Source organism: Notolabrus celidotus, chromosome 18, assembly GCF_009762535.1.
Source record: "Notolabrus celidotus isolate fNotCel1 chromosome 18, fNotCel1.pri, whole genome shotgun sequence".
Taxonomy (NCBI): domain Eukaryota; kingdom Metazoa; phylum Chordata; class Actinopteri; order Labriformes; family Labridae; genus Notolabrus; species Notolabrus celidotus.
Genome location: NC_048289.1, coordinates 4,728,957 through 4,743,420, shown reverse-complemented (window position 1 = coordinate 4,743,420; position 14,464 = coordinate 4,728,957). Strand labels below are relative to the sequence as shown.

At 41.7% G+C, this 14,464-nt stretch overlaps 1 protein-coding gene across 1 annotated transcript; it reads left to right on the top strand.

The window, feature by feature from the left end:
* The first annotated feature begins 246 nt into the window (after positions 1-246).
* LOC117830114 (beta-1,3-N-acetylglucosaminyltransferase radical fringe-like) lies at positions 247-14,097 on the top strand. Its single transcript, XM_034708069.1, has 6 exons — positions 247-657; positions 2,786-3,337; positions 11,804-11,852; positions 12,780-12,882; positions 12,990-13,143; positions 14,002-14,097. The coding sequence occupies exons 2-6, from the start codon at positions 2,852-2,854 to the stop codon at positions 14,089-14,091; spliced, it is 882 nt and encodes a 293-aa protein (XP_034563960.1). The 5' UTR covers positions 247-657; positions 2,786-2,851; the 3' UTR covers positions 14,092-14,097.
* Positions 14,098-14,464: the final 367 nt, after the last annotated feature.

Below are 14,464 nucleotides of genomic sequence, written 5' to 3'. Positions count from 1 at the left end.
ATGAGTTGAAAAAAAAAGTATTGCACATGTAAGAGGAGAGGGATGAGTAATTACTGCACATTAATAAATAGATGGGGGAGATATTGCACGTTATTTTAATCATTTATCTTGGTGTCATTTTTTTTAAATCACAAAACCTGGCATTTTAACAGGGGTGTGTAGACTTTTGCTATCCACTGTAGGTTTCTTTTTCGTAATTTTGACCCAAATTACGGAAGCCCTCAACGGATTTGTTCAATTGTGCTTTTATTTTGAAAGAGTTAACCGGAAATACAATGTCGGTTGGAAGCTTGACTAAAACTTGAACGAAAGTACTTTGTTGGTGACTTTGTGAATTAGTTGGAGCAGACTTGTGAGCATGACAAGTTAACCTTTCTTTTACTTCTTATAAAAGTTAGCTGAAGTGAAACCAGAGAGGAGGATTAAACCGAGCCGGCGGGAAAACAACAACACACAAGTGTTCCCCACGGAACAAAAAGAGGAGCACAAGTCGAGCAGGAGTCCGGGGGTATTTAACGCGAACACGAGTAAACTCCTTAACTCCTGAACCTTTTCTCTTTCAGTCAGCTTGTTGTGTTTTAGTCTGTATGTTTCCTGAGTGAGTTAACACCGCGGGACTGGGGGAAAGAAGAGAAATGTGTCCTCGGAGAGTTCATGGTGAGTTCAGCATCAACCTTTCTTCTCTGGGCTTTGAACGCACCACGACGAGTAGTCAAACAAAGTCGTCTTTAACTCTCAGATCAGCAAATATATGGATAAAAACTCTACTTCTGTGTAGACTTCTCTTCAAACAAGGCTGCAAATCTTCCATCCTTAATCATGTTTTATACTCACAATGAGAATAAATGAAACAGTGTGTCTTTTAGACTCTTTAAATCACTCCATAATTTAAAGGTTTGTAACAATGAACCTAAATAATCTGATTTAATTTATTTTAATGTAAGCAGATAAATGTTTTCTGCTTATAATCTGCCTTTTGTCACATTACTATTATCATATGTGGGAGCATTGGCCCTTTAAACAGTGATAGCATGATACATTTAAATTAAAGTAGCTGTAAATGAATGACTTTTCATCTGCATCTGCACCATGTGTGGAAAATATAGTGTGTTTTTAGTATGAGAAACATAACTATTGAACCTCTCTTGAATGTGGTATACTCCTGTAACTGTTGCCAAATAATAAACAATCATTTTTAGTTGATTATTTAAATAACTGTTTCATTATAATTTAATACCTTTATTCTAAGGAGGTCTGTCTTCCTCATTTTTGTTGTTAGTGGGACTTAATAGGTCGGATAAAAGCTCAAAATGTGGCTCAAAGATGGTTGAAAATAAGCATTTTTCTCTCTCTCAAAAAAAAAGATGACTTCTTGAACGCCTCTCAGATTTTTTATTACGGATTAATTTCCCATGAGGCTTTCAGATGAACACGTATAATAAGTTATAAAGTAGTTAAAGGCATATTATCCTGTTGTCTGCGTGAGACCTGATACGTTTGTCCAGTATTCACTCATTTTTTATCTCAGTGACTCAAACCTCTGACTCATATAAATGCTCCTCTGTGTTCTTCCTCTCGTGTCTTATAATGTCTTCAGGCTGTCTGCCACTAAGCAGGAGTTGTTTGGGGACTTTTCACAGTGTTTTCTCTTCTAACTGTGGAAACTACACTCATAAAACTTAGTGGACAAACAGGGAAGAAGAAGAAGAAGAAGAAGAAGGCTCCTTGACAGTTTGAACAACAAGTTAAAACAAACAATACAGACCGGTCAGTCTTTGCTTTACTGTGAAGTGGCTTCAAGAATGCACCTTGTGTGCTTTTATTGTGAAGAGGAATCCAGTAAGCAGCTAATTGAGCACGAACCCGTCCTTGTTTTAGTGACCGTTTGACCCCAGCAGAGAAAGTCAGGCTTTATGGTCTTTAAAAACCAGAGTCCCCTCTCCTCTGCTCAGAGGCTTGTGATGCAGCTTGTGTTTGTCATTAGGGGTGAAACGATTCTTTTTAACAACGAGTGGATTCGTATCATGATTTGTGGTTGCCGATACAATTAAAGACAGATATTGGTTCATTTAGAACGATACGATCCAAAACGATTCAGTGACTTGAAATTGATTCAGTAACTTTTTGACCAAAAATTCAACCAATGTGACTGTGAGATAAAGACCTTGATACTGGACAGTCCTAGAGTCTTGTTGTTTCTTGTAAGGGAATCAGGTATAAAGGAATTATGGATATAAACGTTGTGTGAAATCCCATGGCGCCTTAGTAGGTGGTTTGATAGATTTGTGGTGTTGCCGTGGTAACTTTACTTGGCCTTTACATATCCTACAAACAGTGAGCGACTTATTTAGAACATCTCCGTCTTTGCAAAAGCCAAAGTGTTTCCACACCGCAATGGTGGCTTGATCATTTCTCGTTCTCCGGCTTCTCCTCTGCCGTCCGCCATGCTATGTTTTGTTGTCTGCTGGTGCGTGGTGATGACATCACAGACAGGCAGCCTGAATTGAGTAAAGTTTAACGTCTTTATCATTAAAAGTGTAAAAAAAACACATCCATATAAAGTCTGCCGTGCTTAATGTGTTATTTCCTAGTATGGATACAATCGATTTATTACCTTTTAAAATTATGTTAGATCGATGTATGTCGTCAGGAAGGCCAGCTTGCCGAGCACAGATTGATGTAGTCGGATCATAGGAATATAAATCGATACGTTGATGTAGTAGATCAATCATTACACCTCTATTCACCATGTTTGATTAATCCTGATCTTCCTGTTTCCTTGCAGGACTCTGAGTGCTGGTGTGAGGATGAGACAGGGTGGTGCTAGCAGCGGCTGCAGCCCTGGAGGCTGATGAAGCCGCTCCATCGGCTGGTCAGGATGCACATAGCTTCAGTCGGTGTCAGCAAGTTCTGCTTCCTGCTCTCCCTCGCGTTCTGCGGCCTCCTGCTCTTACTCATCCCTGCCCTCCAGCCCTCTGCACGCCAGGCTGACCTGCCTCAGCCCAGACCTCAAGGCAGACCGGCACTGCTGAGCTCCTCGCACCGCGCCAGGTTTCAGGCAGGATCTGATTATGGAAGAGAAACGGACTTTAACACAAAGCTGAAAAGGAGCTCTTTGAGACTGGAGGAACCTCTGGAGACTGAAGTCACCAGGAAGGACAGACGTGGTTCAAAGAGGGAAACGGACTTTAAAACAGGAGGTGGACTTTCAGGGCCAAAGACTCGGGACCTGTTGGAGTTAAAGGACATTTTTATTGCAGTAAAAACTACAAAAAAGTACCACAAGTCCAGAGTGGGGCTGCTTACTCAGACATGGATTTCCCAAGCTGAAGAACAGGTGAGTGGAGCTTGTTTTCTTATTCAAAAGGTTAATGTGAGTTAGGGCTGAACCATTTTAGGAAAAGATCTAATTGAGATTTTTCTGGCAAATATTGCGATTTCAACCCGATTCAAGATTTCCTTCAAATCAAGCTTCAGTGAAATTAATTAATTCACGCACACACACACTTACACACTTACACTTACCAATTGCAAGATGCAGCCTGTGTCCAAAACATTGAAGTCTGATCCATTCATTAAGTTCCATAGCTTTGATGATGTTTGCTGCGTCGTCGGTTGTGATGCACGTCTGGTCCTCTTCTCTCAGACCCCAGCTTGACAGACACTCTCTCAATCCCAGGGCAATATTCTCTCCTGTGTAGCCAGTTGGAAAGCATGCTGTCTGCAGGCAGCGACTTTTCAACTCAAGGTTGTCCTTTACGAAATGCACAGTCAAACTAAGATACAGCTCGGTTGTTGTGCTTGACCACATATCAGTAGTTGTGGTGTAATACTCCTGTTCTCTGTTACTACGTTTTCTTTACACTCTGTGTACAGCTGTGGGATGGCAGCCTGGTTGAAGTAGGTGCAGGAGGGAATCGCACGTCTTCTGCCCAGTGTGCGGAGGAGGTTTTTAAATCCGTCTTTGGTGACCGTGAAGGCACCGTGTCCTAAGCAATGTAATGTGTTATGGCAGTTGTTATCTCCCGGTGTCTTCGGCTGCTATTTTCATACGGAGGTACACTGGCAAAGGGTGCTATAATACCCCCTTTTCAACTGAGGCAGTTTCAGGGCCGGTTTGGAGCAAGCGCTCAATTGAGAACCGTTTTTCGACTGTGAGTGAACCGGCTCCCGGCCGGGAAAACTGGTTCCAGAGTGGCTCCAACTCTTTACTGGTCTAGAACCGCGAACTGCTTCATCAGGGGCGGGGGGTGGGGTTGCCGTGATCAAAAACACAAACCAAACGTGTTCAGCCATTGTCCTGCAGCGAACAAATAAAAAGACTAATGGATTCCAAGGCAAAGCAGTGGTCGGCTGAGGAGACAAGCTGCCATTGTCCGCCATTGTTGTTGTTGTGAGGGAAAGTTCGCCCTAGCTCTGCTGGGAAAAACGGTCACGTAAATCTGACGTCATGACGTGCCTCTTCCACGGGCTGGAGCAGGTGGACAAACAAACGGGTGCTTTGTTGATTAGACGGAGTCCTGAGGAAATGATACATTCAAATTCATGCTAGTTTTCCGTGACTACCAACCCTAGCTTTAATGTTACAAAGCACGAGGAGCAGGTTAATACTGATTGGTTAGTGTGACCTGTCCACAAGTAGCATGCCGCTTCTGATTGATGAGCTTGGCAGGATAGTGGCATGTATGTGTAAAATAGTTGACACAACAAATCCTGGGTCAGTCAGGAGCACTGCAAAAAGCCGCGATCACATGATCAATCATCAATCAATCAATCAATCAATCAATCTTTATTTGTATAGCGCCAAATCACAACAAATGTTATCTCAAGACGCTTTTACAAACATAGGAGGTCTAGACCACTCTATGTCAATATATATCTAATCTATCAGAATATATATCTAAAAAAGAAATGTTCATCAAAGACGACAGATTGGCCGTAATTCTCCTGTCAGCCACCACCTCCACAGGGTCCAGGACTGAGCTGGCCTTCTTCACCAGTGTGTTCAGTCTTCCTCTCCTGTATCCTGTCCGCCCACAGCAGGTTTAATCCTTCCAATGTGGCGTTCATGTCCAGTGTTAGCTCTGTTAGCATGATGCTACTCTGCCAGTATTCCCTCTGGTGCTGGGTTAGCTCGTCCACCTTATCGTAGATAGATCTGACATTCCCCATAACGGTGGGTGGAAGGACAGGTCGATGACGTCTTTTTGAGCTTGCACCTCAATACCAGCATGTCGTCCTTGCCTCCTTCTCCTCAGCTCACAGGGAACATCGGGCCTAGTATCGTTTAGCATCAACATGCTACGGGCAGCTAACAGCTGAAATCGCGTTGTCTGAAATCACAATTTGGATCAGAAAACAATAAATGGTTCAGCCCTAATACGAGTGTCTCCGGCCTCTGACATGTGCTTCCTTTCTTATGTGTTGTCTTTATTATCTTTATGCAGCTTCTTCTTCGCAGCACTCACAGCTTTTTGTTGCATCCCTAACATCCAGTAATTAAGACACAACTTTGCTGAACTCATCGCAAAGTGCATCATGCTACATTCAGTGGGAGTTCAGTGTTGGGAGGGCTCTACACCCCTGTTACCCAAGACCCTCACCACCACCCTGTCTGTCTGCAGGGGAGTGGTACACAGGCAATAAATCCACACGTTGTGGTCACTGAAGCTTTCTGCTGCACCCTGACAGACGCTCCACACACTCTGAGCACATCTCCTCCATCAACACATTCCTGCTGCATGTCCTTGTTGACATTTAGTGGAACCACGGGGCGTTTATAGGAAAATAAATCTTGGCTTCACTCTCATCTGCTCCGTAAGAATCCCCCCCGATCAGCCCGGGTTGTTTATCGAGGTCATTTGAGAATTATTGAAGAGTTTCCAACGCCATATGTTGCTCTTATCTCTGAATCCAACGCTCCGTATTCACATGACCATGACATGAAAACGATGCCAAACTTTAATGCAGTTTTCTGACCGCATGTTAACGCAGGAGGCGTGAAGCCAAGTGTGATGATGGAGCAGATGGGATCAGTCAGTCTGACCCCGTGCATCGCTGAGGAGATGTAACCCAGCCAGTTTGAGTCTAACAGAGATCTCAACAAGAGCATGTTTTCTGAGAACAATCCTCTAATGAACAATCAGTAATCTTATATCATAATGAACCTTTCACCTAAAAGAATCAGCATCATCTCCAACTGTAGTCTGGGTCATGCTTCAGTTTTAATCACATCCTGTATAATTAATGGACGTGAAACCGTGATGTCACCCATGTGTTCCTGAAGCGCTGTTTTTAAGCCGGGAGCCATATTGGAAATGCTGAACTCAATCTAACGTCTGTCAAGCTAGTGTGAGGTAAAGGTGCGGGCCTTTAGTCTTTTCACTAACAGCTACAGGGTGTCCACCTGTCAATTAAGTCAGGCATGTCCTTATTTGGGCAAAACTCGTACGTTTAACATCTTCAAAAATAGCAAGTTATACGCAGCGTTCAGTGTTTGTCGATAGAGAAATTAGCTATTCCAACCCAAACAGTTTTTTGAACCCGGCTGTAAACATGTTTATTTCTGCTGTAAAGATCGTCTTCTTTGAATGGGTGTGTATGTGGTTTCCAATGTTTCTGCAGTCAGCCTCAAGTGGACACTAAATGAACTGCAGTTTATAAAAATTCTGCATTGGCTTCAATTCTCATGGCCGGAGGTTACTGCTTGGTTTCTCTTCATATAATATTTTTTACATTGTCTTGATGATTTTACACAAGGAGCTACAGTGATTGTGTGGTATCTCCTCCCAACTGAGTACTAAGGCTGAACTAAGCGGCAACCTCCGGTCTCAAAACATGAAGCCCATGCGGAAGTGTTAAAATCTGCAGTTCATCGAGCGTCCACTTGAGGCTGTCTGCAGAAACACACACACCCATTCAAAGAAGATGATCTTTACAGCAGAAACAAGTAAGGGATAATGTATGGTGAGATTTAAATGATTTCTGTTTACAGTTTTTAAAAATAGTCCCAGTGATTCCTCGTCAGTGATCGTTCCATGGTGATGGATTCTTCTCTGCCTGTTGCGGTGGATTGAACATGAAACTGTCCTCATTCAGCTCTCCTTCTTCTCTGAGCTCTGTGGTTCACACACCTTTAAAAAGAAACTAATGTCACAACTTTGAACCCTGCTGCTATCATCACCACTGCCCATGGTTTAAGTTTCTTTGTAGAGATCTCTAACCTAAAGTTTCTCTCACCTGCTCCTTCATCATATTGATGGACAGGATCCAAGATGAAAATGTCTATAGCCTGCTGATTTAGCCTGCTAACTGAAGCTAACGGTTTCCCCTCACCTTATGGTCTATGGTGTCAACAAGCAGAAGCTAAACGTGTCTGAGCTCTTTTCTGTGGATTGATTTGACATGACATGTGATCAGTTTGTCTCTGGTGTTGATCATGTTAGTGAAAGTTAATAACTGTTGTCAAGAGGTTTGGACCAATCAGAATCAAGCATCTTACACAACCGGAAGATCAGTAAGAGAGCCGGGTAATAAACATGTTTACTGCCTGGTTCAAAACACATTGTAGGTCTGAATAGCTCATTTCTCTATCAGCACACACTGTGTGGGTGTACGGAGTGTATTTTTTTATAACGCGACCGTTCAGAAGATATTAAGATTACGAGTTTTGCCCATTTAAGGACGTGACTGACTTGACTGACTGGTGGGAACACTGTAGCTGTTGGCTAGGAGGCTCAAACCCCGCCTCTTTACCTCACACTAGCTCGACAGAAGTTAGGTTGAGTTCAGCTTTTCCAATATGGCTTCCAACAACGACTGGCTTCAAAACAGCGCTTCAGAAACAGATGGGTGACGTCACGGGTACTACGTTCATTATTTATACAGTCTATGGTATGAACACATCTTGAGTGGATCATTTAGTGTGAGGTAGAAAGGAACAGGCAGGTTTAAAGAGAATCTGTTGCAGGTACAGTCTTCATGTGACCCTATCATACGTGAGACAGATCTCTGGGTGCACATGTTGAAGGAGGCGGTGCACTTACAGCAAGGACCGGGGCTCTTACCCTGTGTGGAGTCTGGTTTAAATCTTTTGTATGAACGTTATAAAAGCAAAGGGAGGTTTTGGTATCTCCAGATTGCGTCTTGTTTTTCCAGAAATAAATGGATTATGTAAGCGGAGTATTACACGTTGCATTTCAAGCACGCAGGAGGAGCAGCCAGAAAGTTTCCACTGACAGAGAGAGAGAGAGAGAGGCCAGATGAAGACGACAAGTCCTGAACACACGCTGCTCCTCACAGCTGCCTCTACAGCTTCATGTTAGAGAGCTCTGAACTGAGAGATCCTACACTTGTGATTTACTTTTTAATTTAACATTTATAACATTTATCAGCAGTGAAACCAAAACTTCTTAAGCTGACTAGTTTAAGGTGACTTGCTAGATCAGACCGGGTTGAATTGCACAGAGGGTTACAGCTAGAGACTGTTTTAAAGACGTTTATTATCTTTAACATGGATTTATGAGAGCATCACAGATCATTAAGTATCAGTATTTAATCACGTCTGAGTCCAGTCCTCAGGTAGGCTGGTTTGTCTAAGCTGCATTATCAAATTGTAACTCAAACTTTGCAGGTTGGACTTCAAAATGTCCTCAAATTCAGTCTGAAAACTCCACTTAGAGGTCTTAAAGTTTGACCCTGAAGCAGTTCCTCCACCTCTAAACTTCCAGAGCCACAACTATATTTCCCAAGAGCACACAAATGAACCCTCAGAGGGGCCGGGGGGACGTCAGTCAGGCGAGGTCTGTGTGAGTGCTCACTCTGAAACGATGTCTCATCAGATGAACTAAATAGAAACACCTGTGTGAGGGTGAGGGGGGGGTGCATGCTGACTGAACTGAACCTCTGTACTTGTCAGCATGCTGCACAGCTGTGAAACAACCTTTAGAGGTCATTCAGAATGAGTGCAGTCAAGAATAAATGTGTGTACATTCTGCTCCGTTCTGTTTATCTAGAAAACATGATTTCAGATGTAAAAAGTCTACCATGAAATCTAAACTAAGTTACTACAAGCACAGACAAGTTTACAATGTTCCTCTGGAATCAAAGCAGTGTGTTAGCTCCAGACCTCCACATGCTTTCTCAGGTTAGATGCTGATGTTTTGGAGGCTGTGATGAAGTTTGTGTGGTAAACAGATCAGAGATTTACAACAATACAAACAATCATTCTTTATTTCAAAAGCTCAAACGTGGGTTTAAAATATGTCCGCGGTGCTCAGGTAGAGAATCATCATCCTTCTCAGTCATAGCCATCATCACCACGACTAAATGAACGACTGATCTGAAGAACATTTGATCTACGCTCAACCCAGGTACGGCTACACCACTGAGACAAACCAGTGGTTCTAGACCAGCAAAGAGTTGGTGCTGCTCTGGAACCTGGGAGCCGGTTGTCTCGCAGTCGAAACACACTGACTCCGAACCAATCCTAAAACTGCCTTGGCTGTCTCCCAGATGGTACTCCATGCCTCACCAGAAAGTTGTTGTATCCACAAATCCATCAGTTTTCACTAATCACCTGTTTCTGAGTCTGAAATGGCATTTTGAGAAGCTTCACCTGTCTGTTTGAAAGTTTCTTTGTTCTACCTCTCTTTCTGGTGTGACTTGGTGGCATCATGGCGGTCTAGTGTTTATGATGCTTGGACTGCATCTCAAGTCCTTGGCTCTGCAGCAGTAACTCCAGCCAGCATCATAAAGGGCCTTTATTCCAACCCCTCGCTCACTTGTTAGCTTCTTCTTCACTTTAGTCGTGTTCAGAGAGCAACATGTGTTAAAGGCTTCTTCCAGAGGCTTTGGATATATACTTATTGGTGGTGAGGCCTTAGTGACAAAACCCTGATGTTTCCAATCACTTAATGAGCAGCAGAGTCATTCTACATTCAGAAGAATCAAACATCTGTGCCCTAAGACTCAAGCTTCACCATCAGTTTATTAATAATAGAGGCTGATGATGACTTTGTAGATATTTGTGTTATGGGTATTTGAAATGATTATTCCTCTCAGTTTAGAGGTGTGATAAATGTTCAGATGACTCTGCATGGCCAGTTTTCACACGTTGGTCTAAAGTAGTCCTGACTGCGGTCTATAAAGTTAGAAGTGTCAAACACTGAGTGCTCTGTGACCGCCTCTGTGTTGAGAGCTATTTAAGCAATTAGTAAGTCCTTCTGCAGGACAAAGAGCCCCACTGTGGAGGGAAGGAGCTCGAACCGCAGAAACACTCCGTCCCACTTCACCCAGAAATGCCCCCGTCAGAGAGGATGGAGGGGGTCCAGTTCAGCTCGAGCTCCCAGGTCTGCTGTGAAAGAGCTCCACTGTGAGTCTGTGTTAGCTGTCGACTTCCACTCTCCATGTAGGGTTTGACATCAGAGAGCAGGCCTGTGAGATTAAACCAGTTAGGGTTTAATGAGAAGGAGATATAAAGAGACAGACTGCTGATGTATGAAAGGTGAAGGTCAAGTTGAACACGCTGTGGACGGTGTGTGGAGGGTAAAGAGTGTCTGCAGGGCTCTGAGCACGTCTGTCTCTGCACACTCAGCATACAAGAGCCAGAGGAGGCAGACTGAACCAAGAACAAAACAAATGTACATTTAAGAGAACTCATTTACTAAATCAGAAACACTTTTAAAGAGATGGAACATTTTTACCTGAAACAAATACACAAACCGCAGATTCAACCGGAGAAGAAATGAACCAAATACAGGAAGTGATAATGAAGTCATCGAATGAGCGGTTTGTTTTGGCGGAGAGGAACAGACCGTCCTGTCAATCACAGGTCATTCTGATGTGTCCTTCAAAATAAAAGTCAAAGCCCTTTTTAATCTGGCTTTTAATTTAGAGCAACTCCTTTCTATCCGTTGACTCCCCTATTACCTCTGTTTTTACATGTTTTTATTGGATTGTATTTATTTTCTAACTTATTTTATTTATGTATTATTTATTTATTTCATTAATGTATTTATTGTATTTTATTAATTAATGTGTTTTTTACTTATTTAATTATTGTTTTGATTTTATTGTATTTTATCTTATTTATTCATTTTATATATTTGTATTATTATGTTTTAATACATCAGATATTTAAAAAATGTCTTTGATTTTAATTTTGTTTTCTTCCCTACCTATTTTATTTTATTTATGTATTTATATTATTGTATTTTATTGTATTGATGTGTGTATTTTATTGTATTGTATTTTTAATTATTTACATGTTTCTATTTATTTTGTTTTATTTATACATGCGGTTTTTAAACTGTCTTTGATTTTAATTTTGTTTTTCTACCATTACTTATTTTATTTATTTTATTCTATTTCATTTGTGCATATTTTTAATTGAAACTTTTCTTCTTTCTTGAATTAATCTTTATACTTTTCTCCCTTTGCTGTTATTGTCTGTGTCCCTCTGTGAAGCACTTTGTGCTGCATGCTGTTCGTATGAAAAGTGCTTTATGAATAGAGTTGAGTTTAAACTCTGCAGTTATGATGAACACATCAGGTGCAGACTTTATGTTTGTGTATGTAGTCTTTAGTGGTCAGACTCTCAGTTGAACTTGCAGTAAAACTCAGAGAGGACACATCCTATGTTAAGTTTGAGCTGCATCTTTGTCAAACCTCTTTATTGCACACATGTCCACAACAATATGTGAGAACAATGGAGCTGTTCATGGCGTGGCAGTGTGAGAGCGTGATTGTGTACCTATCAGTGCTGAACAAAGAGCTTAAACAGTGTGTCTTCTTTCTGTTTCAGACCTTCATATTTACAGACGGGGAGGACAAGGAGCTGCAGAGGAGGACGGGTAAGGAGCTGGACAGAGGTGTAGTCAACCAATCAATTAATTAGACATTAGTTATAAAGCGCTTTTCATACTGTGCTTCAAGCGTTGTACATAAAAACAACTTAAAATAAAATAAATAAAAAGAAAAAAAGATATTTATAAAAATGAAAAGACCCCCCCCATCCAAATCCCACCCCCAGCCCCGACTCCAAACCCCACCCCACAGTCCTAAGGTTAAGAACACAATATATGCAACAACAATAATAATAGCAATAAAAACAAATAGATAAATGAAAAATAAAAAAGGAGTTACTGAACGAACTGAGGAAATGCTCTCATGATATCTTAATGAGGAAACACTGGAGGTAAAATAAGATGTTAAAACTCAACACAGGAAATTAAACTCACCAAAATAAAATACATTCCTAAGATAATAAAACACTAAAATATTAAACCATTAAAAAAAAATAAGATGCTATACTGAAAATAAATAGATGAATAAAATAAAATAATTCAAAAGTGACTAAAATTTGAACTAGATAATTAACAAACAAACAAATAAAGTAAAGGTTAGTTTGCTGACTCATCATTATTTGATGCAACAAAATAATATAAACAGAAATCTTTAATATGGATGCATGCATACTATGAGAGTGGCTTCAGTCAGACCATCTTTATCACAGCATGATTATTAAAACCTTTATTTTAGCCTCAGAATCATAAAGATCAAACTCATTCGCATGTTCATAAAAAAGCTTCTTCAGTGGCAATTTCCATGAATACAAACACAGAGTTTCTTAAGATGAAGCAGATGACTTAAGATTGTTGTATTTACATGTTCATCATGCACAGAGTCTCTAATGATTCAGTTCTGTATAATAGTGTAGATATGAAGTGTATACAGCAGCATAGACCTGAATTGCTCTGTCCCCCATGTCTCTGTCTCAGGTGCTAACATCATCAACACCAACTGTTCAGCAGCTCACACCCGACAGGCTCTGTGCTGCAAGATGTCCGTGGAGTACGACAAGTTCATCGAGTCTCAGAAGAAGTGAGTGGACAGAGATCTGGAACTGATCTGTGCAGACGAGTGAAACACCTGGAGGTCAGTCTGTCTGTTTAAAGGTTCATCAAGAGATCTGTTGTCCTCTACTGCAGGTGGTTTTGCCATGTGGACGATGATAACTACGTGATCCTGCCCAGCCTGCTGCAGCTGCTCTCCTCTTACCACCACAGTCAGGATGTGTACCTGGGCCGGCCCAGTCTGGATCATCCTATTGAGGCTGCAGAGAGGGTCAAGAGCGACGGATCGGTAAGTCTTCTGACGAATACAGCAGCTCAGATTAAATCTCAGTCCTTATCTCATCCCTCGTGTAGGGGTGCATTTTGACCAAGAGTTCCGGGGTCTTTTAGCCCCCAGAACTACTTTCCCCAGAACTAAAAGGTTCCTGTGCCCCCATTGCTGTCTGCGTTTCGACTGCGGGCTGAAGTCCCAGGTAGATCGTGCAAATCAGGCCAGTGACGTATGGAGAAAACAAAAGTAAATGTACTACACCACCAGACCAGTAGAGGGCAGTAAAACAAAGACGAATGCCATTCATCACAGATGACACCATAGAAACAGACGGACAGGCAGGTATCATTATGAGCAACACAACAGTTAGCCTGTTAGCATGAAGAGACTCGGCCGGTGCTGTTTTAGATGGTGCTATATTTCATCACAGATGGATTCACCAGGAGAGACGCATTCACGGTGGGCTGAGAGAAGACTACTGTTACAAGCTGCTAAATCAAGAGAGTCACAGCTTCTTCTTTTGAAAAGTACACACAGATACAAAAAAGATAGAACAAATTAAAACTAATGAAAGAAAGAGAAATCAAGTGAATCACAGATGTGTGTGATGTTATTGTGGACGGCGGGCGGAATAAAAACACTGCAGTTAATCTACCAATCAGACACATTCAGCATTGCAGGCCCTGCCCCTGTAAGTCCCGGGACCTTTGAAAAGTACTACCCCTCAAGCAGGGGCTTTTTAGGGGGGAGATTAACTACCCCTGAACTAAATTTAGACCCTGGGTCCTCCGGTTGATTCACACATAGTTCAGGGGTAAAGTTCCTCTGGTTGAAAATGCCTTAGGACTGATTTTGTTGTTTGTTGTCTTATCTCAGGTTTCTGTCAAGTTCTGGTTTGCCACGGGTGGAGCAGGTTTCTGTATCAGCAGAGGTCTGGCACTGAAGATGAGCCCGTGGGCCAGGTAGGTCATCAACCTCATGAGATCAGGGTACTCATGCTGCAGCGTTATCATGAGCTTATAAAAACATCTGAAGTATCTAAAGAATGATGAAAGAATGTTTGTATGTAAGCCTCTGAGAATGTGCCTGGACTTGTTGTCGTCTACCTCAGTGATGGAGACAGAAACTATTTGAATGACAGAAACAGTCAGAGTGACAGTGATGAAATGTTCTAACACAAACCAAAGGACCTGACCTTAAAGAACAGATCAGACTGTAACTGTGATATGTCTGTGCTGTGAGATAATGGCTGCATTATTAGGAAAGTGAGTGAATCGTATGAAACAGAGTAGATAAAGTTCAGTAAATATATAAAATGAATAAATTCAGTAAAAATAAA

Excerpts from the sequence above, each read along its gene's own strand:
- LOC117830114 (XM_034708069.1), top strand. The coding sequence starts at position 2,852 with ATGAAGCCGCTCCATCGGCTGGTCAGGATGCACATAGCTTCAGTCGGT. Across the intron at positions 12,883-12,989 it reads TTCATCGAGTCTCAGAAGAA|GTGGTTTTGCCATGTGGACG; the intron begins GTGAGTGGACAG and ends CCTCTACTGCAG. Across the intron at positions 13,144-14,001 it reads GGGTCAAGAGCGACGGATCG|GTTTCTGTCAAGTTCTGGTT; the intron begins GTAAGTCTTCTG and ends GTCTTATCTCAG.